The 18,419-nt window shown below is 41.6% G+C and overlaps 1 protein-coding gene across 1 annotated transcript; it reads right to left on the reverse strand.

Annotated features, from left to right (window-relative positions):
• Positions 1-6,430: 6,430 nt before the first annotated feature.
• On the reverse strand, positions 6,431-18,309 carry noc4l (nucleolar complex associated 4 homolog). The gene is made up of 15 exons (XM_088320036.1): positions 18,143-18,309; positions 17,953-18,073; positions 17,768-17,874; positions 15,911-16,018; positions 15,686-15,835; positions 14,910-15,012; positions 14,804-14,838; positions 14,671-14,721; positions 13,213-13,324; positions 13,078-13,138; positions 11,997-12,107; positions 10,368-10,531; positions 8,955-9,037; positions 7,637-7,750; positions 6,431-6,932 (listed from the first exon to the last, which is right to left on the reverse strand). Exons 1-15 carry the CDS (start codon positions 18,293-18,295, stop codon positions 6,816-6,818), a joined length of 1,590 nt encoding a protein of 529 aa, XP_088176162.1. The 5' UTR covers positions 18,296-18,309; the 3' UTR covers positions 6,431-6,815.
• Positions 18,310-18,419: the final 110 nt, after the last annotated feature.

Consider the following 18,419-nt stretch of genomic DNA (forward strand, 5'->3'; position numbering starts at 1 on the left):
GCCCCTCTCCTGCGCTGCAGAGGCATAGGATGGGATTGGAAGAAGCGGCTCTTTTGGCACGGCTCACTAAAATGAGCCGGCTCTTGAGCCTGCCAAACGACTCCTTCATTGAAATAGTCACAGGAATAATTATGGAAGGATAGCCTTTATTTTTTAACTTTTACCGACAATATTAAGGAATGACGGCACGTTTCGTTGCTTTGAAATATTGAGTGCCTCCTCGTGGTAAAAAAAAGACATTCGGTAGATTTAATGCTCAGGGGGGCACAACTATCAAGTCAATCATTCAAAAAGTAATATATTCTTTTCTTTTTTTTCTTGATTTTTTTCTTTTTTTATGCTTTCTTTTTTTCTCTCCTTTTCCTTTTTTGTTTTATTTTCGTTGTTGAGCTTTTTCTTTTTTCTTTTTTCCTCTTTCTTATATATTCTTGCTTTGTTCTTCATCTCTTTTCTTTTATTTCTTCTTCCTTGTTTTATTATTTTTTTCTCCTTTATTTTCCTTTTTTTATCTGATTTTTTCCCCAGACTGCCCTCACTACGACATCCAGTATTCTTCGGGTGGGCAGAGCGTGTCTGTGGGCGGCCACTGCTTACCCCCACCCCTGGTAACGCCCCTGGCCAGGGAAGCATTCGGCAGCTGAAAGAGCAGCGGGTTGCCGACCCCCGGGGTTGAGCCCATCCGAATGCAGAACGCAATACATGAGGAAAATTTGCTAAGGAAGCGAAATCGCGATACGGTGAGGGATTACTGTGCGGCCAAAAGTAGTGTTTAAAACGTAACGGCTTGTTAGTCCAGGATTTACGGACTCCAAGTCAAGAATAACAGACTTTGGCATACCTGGAAAGAAGAACGGCGCCCTTGCGTCTTCCTGGCGGCGATAATGGTTAACTGTCTCCGGATGCAGTGAGAGCGCCTCAGAAGTTTCTCCACGTCGGAGGTGTGATTCCACATCCTCACCTGCAGGGCGGCGACAAAAAAGACAGATATGTTTCAGTCGTTTGATTTTGTGCCAATTTTTGACCACAAGATGTCACTGTTTTGTTTAGTGCAAGCGAAAACAAGATGAGAAAGGATGGCTCCTCAAGGTGATCTTTTTTCATCATTTTTTGAGCCCAAAGGTTTGGAAAGAAAGCAAAAAAAGAAAGATAAAAATGAAAACGAAAAATAGGAAAGAAAAATAACAAAGGAAACGCGGGAAGACAAAAAGAAAAAAAATAAGAAAAAAGGGGCATGGAAAAGAATGCACTTTTATATGACAGGTCATGTGATTTTGCTTGTTGTTTTGTTTTATAACTAATATGCGCTTAATACATACTGTTCCTTTAAATATAAAAACTATCATTTCAAATATTTGTATTGTTTCTATTTACTAAAAATGAGGATCAACAATAGTTTTTCGATAAAAAGGCATTTCATATGTTCAACTCTGACTACATCTATTCTATAAGTTAAAAATGATTAAGTTAATTCATAAATGAAAAAAACCCCTTTTGAAAAACGAAATAAAAACGATTTAAAATATATTGGAATTAAAGAATATTTTTTCTTCTTTTTCTAGAAATGAGGGTAAGAAACATAGTTTTTTTACTTTTCATGGGCAATTTTCTGTGAGAAAAAAAAGTGTACTTTGGCACTCAAAAAAATATATCAAGAAAGATCAAAACAATACTAATGGCATGCCTTTGCTTTTCACGTTAGGTGTTTGAAAGAGAGAACAGCACAAAAAAAAAACCAATCCGTCAGGATTACTGATTCGGATTGGCACCAACAGCCACGGGACCCGATTGGCTGTTGGACTCTTTTTAAACCCCGGTCTTCCGAAAAGAAGCCGTCAGACCGCCTGCGAACCTATGCTCTCAGCTAGGCAAGCTTTTGTACTCTCTGACATTATCCTGCCCTGCCTGATACCTGTTGCCGACCTCTTTTTTGGACCCGTTTCTGTATTGCTCTCCCGTCCCGGCCATCGACCCGTTTTCTCGCTGTCAACGGCGTTCCTGCCATCAGCTAGCAGTGATGGTGGCTGCAAGCGCTGCTCTCTTTATTAATAAAAACTGAGTCAAACAAACGCTATTGGGTCCTGTCTCCGTTCCTGGCTTGTGACACAATCTTGACCCGTATTTTAGTCTATGGCCGCTTGATTTTCAAGCCTGGGGAAAGTTTTTGTGTGAATAAGAGGCTCCAAGGATCACATTGGATTTACTGCTCTTGTTTCATACAAGGTCATCTTATTTTCAATCCTCTGGAGACTCGGGGGCCACACGATAGAACAAACATTCTGTCGGGGGCCGGACTAGTAGATTCAAGAGAAAGAAAAAGAGAGATAAAGAAATAAGAGAAAGAGAGAGGGCAGGACAGAGAAAGAGAGGGAAAGAGCATGAGAAATAAAAGAGATAAAGAGAAATTGTGAGAGAAGGGGAAGGAAAGAGGAAGAAAGAAATCTGAAGAGAAATAGAAAGACAGAAGGAGAGAAAAGACAAAAGAAAGAGCGAAGGGTAGGAAGAGAGAAAGAGAAAAGAGAGAAAAGGAAAAAAGGAAGTTAGAGCAAAAGAGGTTAAAAGACACAGAGGAGACAAAGAGCAACAAAGGAAGAGAAAAAGAGAGACACAAAGAGTGAAAGAGACAGAGAGTGGGAGAAAAGGGGTGGAAAAGAGAGAGAGAGAGAGAAACACAAGTACAGTGTCTTTGTTCGAGGCACCTGGCTTTGGCAACATCAAGTGGACATATTTTATCCTGCAGCTTGTTTTTCTCTTGCGCTTCTCTGAGTGTTGCCTCGCAGGTCGGATTCAATCCCTTAGCGGGCCTGATGTGGCCCGCGGGCCGCCCGTTTGACACCTGTGTTTTAGAATCTCAAAACGTTGCCATTGATGAAATGACTTTCAATGAGAATTCAAAAGGAATAAACAGAACCAACACAGTCCGCTTTTAGTCACTTCTGTGCAAATGCTCTCATCCTCCTCTACCAAATGACTCTTCGGTAGGAAAAGACATCCGTAGTAGTAGTTTGCACGTGCGGCAGCGGCGCAGAGGCCGAGCGGGGCTTACGTAAGAGAGGATTACGCTCGTCGACAGAATTACGGCAACATTCGTTTCGCCGCCGCCGCTTCTGAATCCTGCTTACTGTCAGCCTTCTCTTTATCTCTGCGTGTCAGGGTTGCTTCACTTTATACATGGCCAAATTCAAGCACCTCTTAAGGATTCTCAATGCCAATTGTACCATCTCTCCAGCACTGGTAAATGATGTCAAACCATGTTTTACCAAAGCTATCTATATATATATATATATATATATATATATGTAACCGCGTTGTACGTGTCCCACCAAAGATCCACATTCACGCTGGACTGGATGATGAGGTTTTTATTATTACAGTTCTGCAAATGGATGAGTCACAACATTAGCTTTTTCTGCTGGGTTTGATCTCTTTGATCTCTTTGTAGTACTCTGGTTAAACTGACAACAAAGCATATCAAAGAGCTGTCTTTTCACTTTACAGAAAATACATTTTAGAATATCACAATACATTTATAAATCTTTGCATTTTAACAAGATACTTTTAACAAGAGATCGTATAGTGGATTTTTAACGTTTACAATGAATTCAACATGTTTTTCTTTACTCTGAATTTTAACCAACATCATCCTTTTTTAATGTATATGAAAAAATAGGAATAAAAACAATAATGAGTATAAAAATGGGTACAATTTACCTGCAAATGGATGAGTCACAACATTAGCTTTTTCTGCTGGGTTTGATCTCTTTGATCTCTACAAGGGGAATTAATATTTAGTAAAACAGAAACAAAACGAAAATAAATCAAAACAGCTTGACAATATCAATCACATTACTATGCATGGTGAGAGATTTGTCAGCTGGGGTTATAATGTTTAAAATTAACTTATTTTGTGGAGCACCAAAAGATATGTCTTACCTTTGTAGTACTCTGGTTAAACTGACAAAACCCCGCCTCCTGGTCACATGTTAGAAGCCAAAACCAAACCCCACCCCATACCAGCAGATGGCACTGTTGGACTCAGCATTGCAGGACATTTACCAAAAACTATACACATATTTTAGCAGGAATTTCAATAAAATAAAAGTTATTATTACACCCGTTACATATATATATATATATATATATTCCTGTGCGGAGTTTGTATGTTCTCCCCGTGCTTGCGTGGGTTTCCTCCCACATTCCAAAAACATGCATTTCAGGTGAATTGGCCGGTCCAAATTGTCCCTAGGTGTGAATGAGCAAATGAGTTGTCTGTCCCCGTGTGCCCTGCGATTGGCTGGCAACCAGTTCAGGGTGTCCCCTGCCCACTGCCTGGAGATGGCTGGGATGGGCTCCAGCCCCCCCCCCCCGACCCTAATGAGGATAAGCGGTACGGCTAATGAGATGAGATGAGTATTTTTCATTTTCCAGCCTTCTTTCATTAAAACAGTCACCTGGTCGAATCTTTCACCTCTTGGGCAATGATGCTTCGCATAAAAACACCAAATACAAACTAAAGCCGTTTCCGTTAATCACAAGGTTGGAAGAAATGCGATGGCCAAGTGACGCCATCGAAGCAGGTGTTGTGACAATGTCACCCAAAATTCAAGCACTTTGAAATCCAAATGTTTTCTAAGACTTATACGAACCCTGGCATGAATATAACTGCAACTGTTCCGCCTTTGAGACTCATGCTTAACATGTTCACCGTTTATTGCTAAAAGGAAACCGTAGAGAAGCGCTAAACATCAGACTTTTGAACATCGACCGCAAATTGTCTCGTTTTAGCTTTTGACAATATTTTTCCCCCAAGTATGAAACATATCATTCGAAGGTATATTTTATTTACAGTAACGCTTTGTACAAAATGATGTCATTTTGTTTGATTGACACTGGACATTGTATAGTGTTATATTCTTGAAAATTGACAGCTTTATTTGAGAATTGACATAAGAAATAAAGGGAAGACACACAAAAAAAAGCCAAAGCTCATCTTCATCCTATCCTATTGACAACCAAAAGACAAATTGTTCTTGTCATGAAATCAGATTCTTCTAACAAGCCATTTTAAGTAACACACTAAAGAAATATTCAATAGGTCAATCTCCATCAGCATTGTCATGTTCGCCCTATCATCTCCCCCTCCTCTTGGTTTGTTTCATTTGTACGAGAAAAAAAGGTCCCACGAGAGTAAAAATCAGCGAGGTTATTTCTACTCTAATATCGATAAGAATGTGGTCATACATAGCAAGCACTCTGAGGTAAACACAAAATAAAGACTTTTAGGAGAAAGACGAGATCAAAGGGATAAATGATAGCATTGAAAACAAAAAGGCAAGCCTATTGAAAGTTTTTGTTGAACAAATCCAAAGTGCTGCACTTTAGAAACAGAATTCGAGCTGATACAACAGACTGCACTCCGGTGCCTCGCCCGTATTACCCAGTCAGAGGAGACACCACCAATTCTGAAACTCAGTTTTTCTCCAAACGACTAAGTATTTTGTCTTGGTCAGCCCATTTGGCCCAATATTTACGGTAGACCCCTGCTATTTTTCTACGGTGATTGCCGATCGGCACACGGAGGAAGAATCAACGCTTTTATGTACTTACCCAAAGAATGGCTCCTAATCCTGGCACGAGACCGCCTTCTCGTTCCATGATGTGCGACAAATATTTCAAAAAGAAGAAGAAAAAAGGTGGGCATCGGCAGAACAACAATACAAAGCGCGTGTCCAAGATCGGTTTTTGGACGGCGTCTCATCGTCCGAGTATTCTTTGGAGGCTCGAAGGCCGCTTGCTGTGCGGCCATATGCCGCGCTTGACCGAAGGGGGGAGAGCGTTATGAGGCTCGTTCAAACAAAGGCAAACACCCTGCAGACATTGTTAGGAAATACCTTAAAAATGTAGCCTTTACCAAATTGGTCAAAATAGTTATCTGACTCCATTAACCAAACACAGCTTACATTCGCCTAACAATGCATGCTCGTTTCTTTATGGAAAAATGAACAAGAGACCGGCATTTACACACGGGGACAGATTTCATTTCTTAAATAATAAACAAAGTGAATTCTATCGAATTAGCCGAATTACTGTCGCTCTTCGTCGAGCCTCTCTCTCGATTTGGTCCTCGATCTTCTGAAGTATTTATGCCCACGTCTTTTCACAAGCTGGCGTGCCGGCTCCTCCCATGGGCGTGCTAACTCCTCCCGTGGGCAGGCCAGAGACTCCCCACGTGGACTCCACCTCTTCCGAGCGATTATCAAATCAGTGCCTGGCCTTCTGCGTTTGGCCTTCTCCGTCAGAGTCCCGTTATCAACAGAACTAAACAAAACGTTCGCATTCGGAACGGCGTGACCTGTCATTGAACTTGAGCCTTCTCTGTGAAAAATCTTCATTGCATTCAATAAATGTCACTTGTATAAAATCGTATAAAATATAAACTCCTTCAACATGATAGATTTATTACTTTGGCCATGTAGAAACAGAGGATTTGTGTACAAATACAAAGTATAACAGTTAATGCCGACGCACGCGTTCCATACGTATACATTATATAGCAAGTATATATGCATGATACGTGTACATATGATATAAAACAGAGAGGATGTTGAACCCAACCTTTCTATAAATATTCATAGGTGGAAAAGTCTTTCTTGTACATAGCAGAATCCATACCGAGTCGTCGGGGCCGTGTTTGTCTGGGATCTTGCTGCTACGCCGTTCTCATTCAGCACTGGCTTTTCTACTGCTCCAATATGACCCAAGGTACCTTTAAGATCCACAGAGTGGTTTTGGAGGTTTCGGAAGCGTCCCCGCTTCTTTCAATGCAGACCAAAGTGTCGCCCCAGTACGTCTTTGTCGTTCAGGAACCGCGTGGCCGTTTCAAACTCCAGCGGGACGACGGTCCTCGACGTCATCTTCAAATCTCGCTCCATCAGCTAGGTAGGAAAGAGCTCCTTTATCCTCAAAAACATCACATTGCTTACATTTGTCCACACACGCTTTGGGAGGTCTTCATTGACTTGAAAAGCGCTACAGTAATGCAGACCATTTCAAACAGCCCTTTTCTTACTTTCACCACTTTCATGCTACGCCAATAAAAACAGCACAAAAAAATAATTCACAGAGACAAGCACCCCGCCCACCCCTACTTAACATGTGGTGGCACCAACAGCTTTGCTAAAACAAACATACACGAAGAGTGGAAAATAATGCAAAAGGGCTCTTTGAACTCAGTTGGGCAATGTTAACACATACTCAAGCGAAATCGATTCAACTTTTTACGAGACCTCAGACGACATGAGTGATATCATGCACGTGGTTTTCTTTAATTGTCGTATGAAAATAGTGAAAGTCAGAGAAGGACCGTTCGAATACTGACCCAAACCCCAAAAAGAAAAAAAGTTGATTCAGACGCTTTTAAGAATTTCCCATGGGGGCAGCAAGTAGAACATTAGTTACCAAGTAACAGTGTGCAATAGTTCACCACTTGAGGGAGCTCTAGTTTGGGCTTATAGTCTAAAAAAAATTCCAGTATTTTTTCACCAATACATAAAACACATGAATAATTGTATGACGGATTCATTTAAAATATACACGCTTGTAATGATTAAAAGACAGTAAAATAGAAAAAGAAGCTGACCTCAAATATCGTCACCTCGAGACCCTCGCTGATGTCATCCTCCTCTTTGGACAAGGGCCTGTTGATTAACATGGCCGTCTTGGAGACGTCCGGATGGTAATGCCTTTGTAACGTCTGCCATAAATTCAGATTTCCATCAATGAACTCGTACGAACGAGGTACACTAAACCCGCAGGATACGGCGTCCAGGGGGTCAAATACATTCGAGCTTGGGGGGCTACATGGGAGCAAAAGAAAAAAATGAAAGCAGGAGAGAGAAAATAAGCAAAAAAAGAGGAAAAAGGGAGAAAGACAGAAAGAAAGAGTGAAAAAAGGAGAAGAAAGAAAGACAGAAAAAATGAGCAAGAGATTAAATGAAAGAGTGTGAGAAAGATAGAAAGAGAAAAAGAAAGGGAGAGAAAGAAGGGGAAAAGTAGAAAGATTAGAAGAAGAAAAAAGAAGAGAAGGAAAAAGGAAAAAGAGAAAAGCCAACCATTTCGTAATGTCAGGAATGTACTTTATTTGGGGCGCTAGGGGTTCAGAACGCAGTTCCTATAAGGTTATGTTCCCCGCCACATCAAGAGCTCGTACACCTTTTCTCATGACCAATTTCAAGCACTTTTAAGGACTTTCAAAACCAATTTTACAACGACTCCAGTACCAAAAAAAAAGAAGAAATCCCCTGTAATCTGGTATTTTAAAGAGCCACAAATATATGAGATTTTAATCTTGCATTTGTCAAGACAGGATTTTAAGATCTTGAGTAAATATTTTTGAGACAAATCTCCCCGTATAAGTACAAATAACATAAATGACATTTTCAGTTGCAGGAAGTTCTTCCCATTACGATGGGGGAACGCTATGTTCATTGATTGTATGGCCCAAAATAGTCCATCCTTGCCATACAAGGCAATACCAGCTGCCGTTAATCCATGGGAAGAAGAAATGCGATGGCAAGGTGAAGCCACCATTTTGAGGCAGGCTTGTTGAAAAACATGGCCACCATTTTTGAGGAGTGGGCATGAAAATGGGTCAGGAGATAAAAAATGTGAAAAGGGAGAGACTGCATCATGCAAATCTTTAACGATGAATGTCAAAGAATGGAGAAAAGGTCAACAAAATACGATGCAAACTCTGATGTACGCAGACATATTAAACGGAGGTGTTTGACACCCAAGAAGTGGAGAAAGTGTCTAACCAATCAGAATGCACTATGCAAAACTGTTTCTGGCACCTGCATAAGGCAATTTCCCTTGACAACGCCCACTTTAGATTTTTTGTGTAGTAATGTATTGAACTCAATGAAGGTTGAAGAAGGACCCCCAAAAAGCAAACACACCTTAATTTCCCACAGGCTACTGTCCATGGCACGGCAGTGAGCAGGGTCCTCCTCCTCCATGAGATAGGGGTCTTCCAAAGGCTCTGTCATGGAGAAGCGCGTTTTAGACAATTGGGCTTTTCTCTTCACAAGTCCCTCCGATATTCATACGTTTATTCCGTTTTTACCATTGGAAAAACCGCAGAGGAGATTTCATAGGATGACAGTGCTTTAGTTGTTTCGACGATTGTTAGTGGGCTTTGATTCCGATACCACTTTAGGGTGGATCTGTTTTTGTAAACCTTCAAGATTTAGGAAAAAGAGGGGATGCTTTTAGGACAGCATTAAATTCTCCTATCTGAAAGCTCCTCTACCGGTCCTCCTTGCAAGGTGAAAATCCATTGATGTTTTCTTGCCCTATTCATAGGCGCCGCCGCGAGCGGCAGCCTTTCCGGCAGCTCCGTGTTATTTCGCTCTTTTTGTCATTTCTTGTTTTAAGTGTTCTATCTTTGGTGTTTTTCGTCCCGTTTGACAACGACATTTTGGATTACTTTCTATCGTATCGTTATGGGTTTATTCGAGGAATTAACTCCTCGCCCTGAAGAATTCCCGTGCTGGTGTGATGAGGGGGCCCTATCGTGGCTGCAGCCACTAAGGCTAAGCGGCTAGCAGCGTTAGAAGTCTTCGGTACCGTCCGTAATCATGGTACCAAAAAATACCAACGTACTGGCTGTACTGGTGAAAAACATCAAGCGTACAGGGAGTGCAGTTTGCTGTGTTTTACGGAAACGTGGCTCACGTCTAGCATCCCGGACGCTAACGTGGAGCTACTTGGCTTTAGCGCTGTTAAGACAGACAGAGACACGGAAGCCTGCGGGAAGCGGAGAGGGGGCGGACTCGCTATCTACGTGAACACAAGGTGGTGTCACCCTGGGTACAAAGATTTCCATCTGCCGCAGGGATGACGAACTTTTGGCCTAGCGTGTGACGTCACCCACTCCGCTGTTGCTAAACTACAAACACAGCACCCCGAGGCCATCCTGTTCATCTGTTAACAAACAAAAGGATACTGCTGGAAGTGTGAATTTCCCTACGGGGATGAATCAAGCATCTCTCTATTTTGATTGTGGGATTAGATAGAAGACCCGAACTCATCTGCTAGGTTGCTGCGCACATTCTCCAGTTTGCTCCCGATAAAACTAATCACGTCTCACATAGGCACATTGAAGAGGGCGCGTGTCCCCCGCCCTGGCCAAGACAGTATAGGACTAGGCAATATCTTAGATAAGACAGACGACTTCCATGTCATGCTGAAAAAGGCTCTGTGGCTATGTATTTCATCTTTCTGGCATTAAAGAGAACGTGCGGTCTCCTGGTTCTTATTTCGAGTATAGCGAGCATTGAAGATAAAAAAAACGTCACAAATATACTCGCCGTCTTCGGCGCCGGGCTTGTGTAGGAGGATCCGAGAGGACGGATGTCTGCGGATCAGGTTGTAGATGAAGGGCAGCGCGATGAGGAGCCCGCCGGGCGGGGCCGTCAGGGCCAAGCGGGAAAGACGTTTGGCGAAAGCCGCCACCAGGTACGCCGGCAGGTGGCTAGAGGGCAAAGTAGAGAAATAAACAGCGTCGTCAATGCGTTTTGGGAAAGGGGTACGGCGTTTTCCACCCGTAAGATATTGGAAGGCCGCCAGGGTTGAACTGGTCCCGCCAGAGTCTCGTCACCTCGCATTATTCACAAATATCAGATTTTTAATCATATACAGGGATCAGAATTTTCCGCGGATTTCCGCTGTTTTTGAACCCCAAAGGCATTCCGACTTTTTCACTTTTTCTCTTGCGTAGCAAACAAATTCAAAATCCGACTGTCTCACTCTTTCCTCCGCCCTGGTTTATTCCTGGACGCTGGCTATTTCAGCTGAAAATGAAAATCTCCATTCTGATCCCTGCATATATAAGTGAGAAGTGAAGGAAAATAACTTTTAGTTTTCTCATGATATAAATGATTGCAAACGCCATGGTCAGAAGGAATCTGTCAGCCGGACAAGGTCTCTTATTTTCCTCCTGCTGAGGTTTTTGAGTTTTTCCTTGCCCGCATGTTGATTTAAGACATACGTGTCAAACAGACGGCCCGCGGGCCAAATCGGGCCCGTCAAGGGTTTCAATCAGGCCCGCAAGACGACGCTGCGAAAATGAGCAGTGTTAAATATGTCCACTTGATGTCATCCAAGCCAGGCACCACTCGCAAAGCAACAGTTGTTGTATTTCTCTCTCTCTCTTCCTTTCTTTTTTCTTTCTTTCTCACCCTTTCCATCTCTCTCTCTCCCGTTTTCTATTTATCATTTTTCTTTCTCACCCTCACTCTATCTTCCTCTGCCGTTTTTCTATTTTTCTCTCTGTCCTTTTTCTCTGGTTATTTCCTCACACTTTTTCCCTGTCATTCTCACTCCCTTTCTTTTTCTGCCTGTTTCTCATGCTCACTCTTTTACTCTCTTGGTCTTTTTTTCTCTCATTCTTCTGATTTGTCTCTCTCTCTCTTTTTATCTCTATTTTTATCTATTGATCTTTCTTTTTCTGTCTCTTTCTCTCTCCTCCCCCCTCTTTCTCTTGTGCTTTCTCTATTTTTCCCACTCTTTCTCCCTTTTTATGTCTCTCTTACTTTCTTCCTCTTACTCTGTCTCCCTTCTTTCTTTTCATCTCTCTCTTTACGGCTCTCTATTTCTTCTTTCTCAAAAACCAACTAGTCCGGCCCCTGTGAAGTTTTTCTTTTCTAGTATGTGGCCCCCAGCGCAAATGAGTTTGACACCCCTGGTTTAAGATCAGGGGACAGTGTCGTTGTAACTTGTGCAGTCCTTTCAGACATTCTGGGATTAAGGTCCTAACAAATAAACGTGACACATTCATCGTAGATCTAGCGTCTCAATTTTGCTAAAAATGTAACGGATCTGAATTTAAAAGATGGAAAATTTCCTTTCAGGGGCATGCCCACGGGACCCCTCCAGACAATCTAGCCACCAAGGTCTGAGAAAATTGGATGGGAAAGACCGGAGTAGGAGGAACATACCTGGAACTGAGGAACAAGTTGGCAAGATGGAAAAAACGGGCTCTGTACTTGACGTGGAAAATGGAGGGCTCCAGGAGGTTATACAGTTTCTTGTAAAAGTTGGGGTAATCTCTGAAATGGAGAAAACATTTACAAATGGACATATATATTTGAAGTTTCTGGTCCCTGATCATAAAGCCAAATAACAGGAGAAATCTTGCCCGCAATTACCCATTATTTTAGAAATTTCGGACTAATTGGATAATACGATACCAATATCAATCCATGATATCAGTGAAAATGATAGCATTTTTTACATTTAAACTGTTCCTTTATTTTGTAGTCTCCAAAATGATGAATTGAACAAAGTGATTGAATCTGCCTTATTTCTTTGATTTCCATTATTATTCTGTTATTTGATTTTATTCTAAAATAAATAAAACTATGAGTTGTTGTTAATATGTATTTATGTTTCCCACAAATATAAAATAAATAACATTATTTTGAGGGTTCATAAAAATATTTAGATTTGACTGTTTATGTACTTGTCTATAATATAGATACTAATATTTGTCAGAAACTGAAGGCGTTAACCATTTTTAAATGATTGGCGTCATTTATTTATAATTTGTATTTATGTATAAAAATACATACATTAGAAAGGTATGATGTGAACCATTTTTTAATTATTTGCTTTTTAAATAATATTTATATTTATACATTCAAATCTATTTGCATTTGGTTATATCCATCTTTTCCCCCCAAAATGAATAGATCAGATTAAAAATAATATTTTGCATTTGTTGTATTCTGGCCAAAAATAAATAAAAACTATTCATTGATTTTGGTTTATTTCATGTTAATCTATATTACCCCAAAACAAAGAGTTTATACGTTCTTGTATTGTTTAAAATAAATATTTTGCATTAAATTGTTACATTGACCTCCCTTTCCCAAAAATACATGAATTGTATTCATTTATTTCTTTTAAATAAATGCCTTTATAACCGATAAGATCAGATGTTGACCGCCAATATCAGATTTCTTTTTTTTGCATCCGATTTCAAAATCTATTGATAATAATATCATACGCGCTACTTACAGATTATGCTTATGGATGAGGATAAAAAGTCCGTTGAGGGCCAAGAGGCTGATGGCTCCCCCTATCGAAAATAAGAAAAGATTCACGTATCGTATCCATCTAATCCATTTTTCCGACGGGAAAAACCGGACATACCGACATCGTAGGCCGCCGTCAAGAAATCGATCATCAACGTGGGTTTGCTCATGTGGGGCAAAATGGCGTCGTGGAGGATGACCAAGACTTTCTTATACATGTTACTCGGCAACTACAGAAGAAAAAACATATCTGAAAAGTTCCACGTGAAATTTCGGTTTCCATGATGACACCTTCGGTCTTTCGCGAGCTGTTAAAAATACACGGTTATGAGACTCTGGCTCAAGTCTCAAACTTGTATTTTGAAAAAAGACACATTTTCATTTATATTTATTTTTTAGAGGTTCTGTGTGGGGTCTAAATCGACCTCTTACATGTGGGAGAGCTATTTAAAAGTTGGCTAATGCTAAAAAATACACCAGGCATTAGACTTTTTACAACTGCCAGTTGGAGGGAGGCCGGGCCAGGAGCGGAGGAATTTACCCGCGTTCGTCTCTCTGGCCGCGTTCCTTCCCTCTGGAGCCCTTCCCCCCCTACACTGTATTTTATTTAAGTCACAACGGGTAGGACAAAGGCAACGAAGAAAAATAAACACCACTTTGGGCAGTACCAACATTTTGAAACATGATACCATCTGGTTAGAAAAACACACTTTTGAGGAAATAGTTTAAGCCTACTTTACATTCTGTGTTTTTTCAGTCTACTGAAAGATTTTATACATTTGACTACAACGGATATTATAAAATTAACTACAAAACAAGTACATGTACTCAGTTTGATGCAGTAGAGATATTCACTGGCTGTTTTCCTTCAAGGTACATTAGAAGGTTAGGCTGTCTGGAATGCATCAGACGTCTTTTGATAACAGAATTCCCGTGAATGCTGACGGGAGAAAGCCAGACGCGCAAGGACAAACATCCGCGACGCCCTTCGGCGAGGAGGAGTCAGCACGCCCATGGGGGGTGGCCGATGTCCCGACGTGTCAAAAAGACGGAAGGCGGAGAGAGACGGGAGCAGAGACGAGAGATGGGAGGCTTGACCAAGACTAATTAGAATAATTCGACAATAATTCCGCAAAATTCGATGGAATTCACTTAGCTGAATACTTTAAGAAAATAAATCTGCCCCTGTGTAAAAATGTCGGCTATCTTTGTTCATGTCCCCATTAAGAAACGAGCATGCATTGTTAGGAGAATAAAGTGTGTGTTTGGTTAATGGAGTCAGATAACTCATTCCAACAATTTGGTAAACGCTACATTTGTAAAAATATATTTTTTCCCCTAACACTACATTGGTTAAATGTGTAAATATAAACAGTCGAAATATATTTGATTCCAGAGTTTCTTTTAGCACTGAAGAGTTCACATTTTCTAGACATCGGTGACGGGAAATATTGCTGCGGTTCACTAGCAAATGTTGTCCCGGATCGAGCATTTATTTTCCAAGCGTAGCGTTGACACAAATACCCGTATTTTGCTTTGAGTAAATGGGGCACCACTTTCTATGGTAAACACTGACCTTGTACTTGAGAAAGCCCAACCACATCTTCTCAAAGTTCCGTTTGTGTTCCTGAGAAGGGAAAAAGAGCGAAACCTCTTTAAGATCTTAGGGTCTGGGTGACAATGTGGAATTTCGAGGACGGTTCACTCACAATTAACTTTGTAGCTTTCCAGTCTTTAGGTTTGGCTGAAACAAAGCGACAAAACAGAATTAGAACCCTTCCAATGAACGAATCGTGGAAAGATAGCAAGTCTTACTTTCTTGTTTGACCAGGAAGTTGGAAAGCTCAGACTCTGTCTTGGGCACGCTGATGTTGGACATGAGAGCGAAAACATTTTGTTGATAGACAGGGAGCTCTTCCTGGTGAAAAAAATAAGATAATGAGGTGCATATGATTCAAAGTCCATTCAAAACCTCATACAAGAGCTCTAATACTTGGACGTGGGGTGTGTGGTTTGAGATGCCCTTAAAAAATGTTTTCAATTCAATATTACATTCGTGTTCACAACGCCAATTGGTTTCAAAAGAGCCTATACATATTTCCTTCCCACCATGCCTCTCTGATTTTATCTTACGTTTACCCGCGGTGTTTCAGCCGCAGCGCGCATTAGGCAGGACGAAAGGCGGCAGGGGGGAGGAGAGTGATTCTATGCACGCGCTTGTGGTTCTTTTTTTCTAGGATCTAATCTAATAAAAGAAAAGGACCATTTCAAAGACAGTCCAAACCCAAGAGAGATAAAAAAAAAGATAATTTGAGCCGACGTGGAGGAAACAAGATGTATTTCTGTCATTGAATATTATTGTTTAGTTCATAAAGTGGCACACATCATTTGTATGCTCCTTTGAGTAGTCAGACAGGTATCTGACCCCGGAAGGGCTAACCCTTTTGACCGCTAGGCTGGTTTTTGATTTTGTAGTTTCTTTTTAATACACGGCGTTTGAAGGCAGCACGGGCTGGTCTTTTTTTCTTCAGAAAGTCAGCGCCCTACACCAAGGACGGAAGCAGAAGGTCGGCATCTTCTCTCGGTCTTACCCCTTTGTTTTTCTCCATGACTTTTCCCAGGTTCTCCCGTACGGCGCTCATGACATAAAATCGCACATCGTCTTGCTCCAGGAACTCTTGAAACCGCGAGATCAAAATGGAGTTGTCCGTCGTTTTGGAGAGCAACTGAGTCACGATGGCCTGTTCCAAAAAGAAATCAATTACAAAGGAGGCACATCACAGGAAATCACTTATTGTTCAATGACAAATACATACCAGAACGAGTTCCCTGGGGAAGTTGTAATGTTCACTCCAGTCCAACTCTTCAAGGGGATGCTCTCCTTGCCCCGCTGCAAACTTCATCAGGCAGCACAGCGAAGCTTCCTACGATTGAGCGCATTATTTGTAAAGGCACAACAGGGTTTCTTTCCCGTATTGAGTTTCAACTTGGGTGCGTCGCGTAATTTTTGACTCTGCTAATTCTGCAAATAGATTCATCGCAAAACTTCGCAACTGAACTCAAATCAATCAGAGAACTACCTTCTGTTCCATGGGTGCCGATTGGAGCAACCCGAGGGAATTGTTCACAAGACGATAGAAAAAATTTGAGAAACCCACCTGTATACAGTATGTGCCATTTGAAAGCAATTCCAACAGGGAGACAAGAGGTACTTAAAATTGCAGCCATAGTCGACCGGGGATAATGGATTGCGGCCACACAAGTGCTGTTTATTTTAGGCGGAAAGGACAGAAAACGAGCCGTCACACGACGAATTCCCTCTCGGCCACCGCTCTCAGCGAGTCAACTGGGGATAACGAATCGCGCATTCCCTGTGGTGAGGGGCCCTCTCCCCATGAGAGAATTCTCCCAGAGTGGTCCGCTGCGTGTCGTAAAGGCGACTAAAGTGGAGGGAGCGAGGGGACTGGGGATCCCCTCCCCTCCATCAATACTCCCTAAGAGAAAGCAAGGCAAAGAAAGGGGGACGGGAGACCTAGTTATAGGGTCACTAAATGTGAGAGGATGTGGAAGTAAAGCGACCGAGTGAAAGACAGAGGAGTTTGGAGGGATGATGACTAAGAGGAAGGTTGATGTGTTAGCCTTGAGTGAAACCAGTAAAGCTAAAATAAAAAAATAATTTTATAACAAGTACTGGACCAGCCCCTGCACTCAGCAATAGTAGAATGGGGATAATGGGTCACCTGTCTAAAGTGTATATTTTTAGCCATGCCAGGATGACATGCCTCAACAAAAGTGCCTTTGGTCAGTCTGGATTGGGGATAATGGATTGTGGCTGCACAAAAAATGAGCCGGCAGGCCTTACTAAAGTGTGCTCTTCTAGTCCCACATCTGTGATAATTGATCCGGAATGCACGCGTGTCGTTAGTTTTATGGCGGACAGTACAGCAATAAGCCGCCAGGCCTGACAAAAGAGTGGCCCGTTTTAATAGTGAAGAATTTTTTATTTTATTTATTTGACTATAAGGGATTTCATATAATACAAATTACATTTGATGCAGTAGAGAGATTCACTGACCTTTTTTCTTCAAGGTACATTAGAAGGTTAGGCTGTCTGGAATGCATCAGACGACTTTGGATAACAGAATTCCTGTGATTGCTGACTAGGGAATTAGGCCTCGTTTTGATAAACGCTTGGCATTGCTATAAATAAGCTTTCTTGTTGTGAGTCCTTCAGACAAGTAGGCGTCTTTTGGCGAGGAGGCGGCGGCACGCCCAGGGGGAGGAGTCGGCACGCCCCACGGGAGTGGCCAATGCCCCGACGTGTCAAAAGGACGGAACGCGGAAGATGGAGAGGGACAGCAGAGATAGATCGGAGAACGAAAGATGGGAGGCTCAACAAGGCTAATTAGACAATAATTCGGCAAAATTCGATGGAACTCACTTGTCAATATTTTTTCCCTAAAATTAAGAAAAGAGCACCGATTGTTAGGAGAATAAAGTTTGTGTTTGGTTAATGGAGTCAGATAACTCATCCGAACAATTTGGTAAACGCTACATTTATAATAGTTTAATTCCTAACAATAGCAAGGGATTTATATACATATATAAATGATTTCTACAAATGGTTTGCCTGAAGTTGAATCATTTTCTTCTCAATTTCCCCCCAAACTCACTTGGACAGCAGGAAGTTCATGGCATAGATGTTCGAGCAGCATTTCCACGCAGTTGTTGTAACGATGAGTCATGAAGATTTTGTATTTTGTTTCGGCATTATCGTCGCCTCATAAGGAGAAAAATCAAGTGGTTTTAATGAGCATTATACACAATAAAGCACAACTTTATTTTCACCCAAACTCACCACTTAACCCTTCCTCTTCCGCCGGCAGCTTGCCTTTAAAAAGCTTCTCTTCCCCCAAAAGGCTGCAAAATAAGATGCCGCACGCTTCGATAGCTTTGACGACATCATTTTCCTTTTCGGACTGAAAAGAAAGAAGACATGTGCTAACAGTTCTCAACAACATATTAGCCGAGCGGTGTATTGGTACTACCTGGAGGAATTTGAACACGTCGAAGATTTGATTGGCGTTATTTCGATTCTTGAGTATAAGATGGACTCGACTGTTTAAGTCGATTTTTGCCCTTTTTGTTCTCGGTTGTGCTGACTTAGCAAGCTTCACGTTGCGTTTCAAGGAGGGCGCCATGTTTGTGTGGGATGAAGGGGGCGACTTTTCTTCTTCTACGCAAACAAAAGTTGTACGGTATAGGGCTCCCACTACAGGCCACTAAAGATATTAGAACGGTGGTGTTACCAGCCAAGCGATAGAA

This window comes from Urocampus carinirostris, chromosome 16 (assembly GCF_059441175.1).
Source record: "Urocampus carinirostris isolate Australia breed hairy pipefish chromosome 16, RoL_Ucar_1.0, whole genome shotgun sequence".
Lineage (NCBI taxonomy): Eukaryota > Metazoa > Chordata > Actinopteri > Syngnathiformes > Syngnathidae > Urocampus > Urocampus carinirostris.

Coding starts and splice junctions, on each gene's coding strand:
- noc4l (XM_088320036.1), bottom strand. CDS start 18,295: ATGGCGCCCTCCTTGAAACGCAACGTGAAGCTTGCTAAGTCAGCACAA. Junction 16,019..17,767: donor ATGAACTTCCTGCTGTCCAA/GTGAGTTTGGGG, acceptor GCTCAATCGTAG/GAAGCTTCGCTGTGCTGCCT. Junction 15,013..15,685: donor TCATGGAGAAAAACAAAGGG/GTAAGACCGAGA, acceptor TTTTTTCACCAG/GAAGAGCTCCCTGTCTATCA.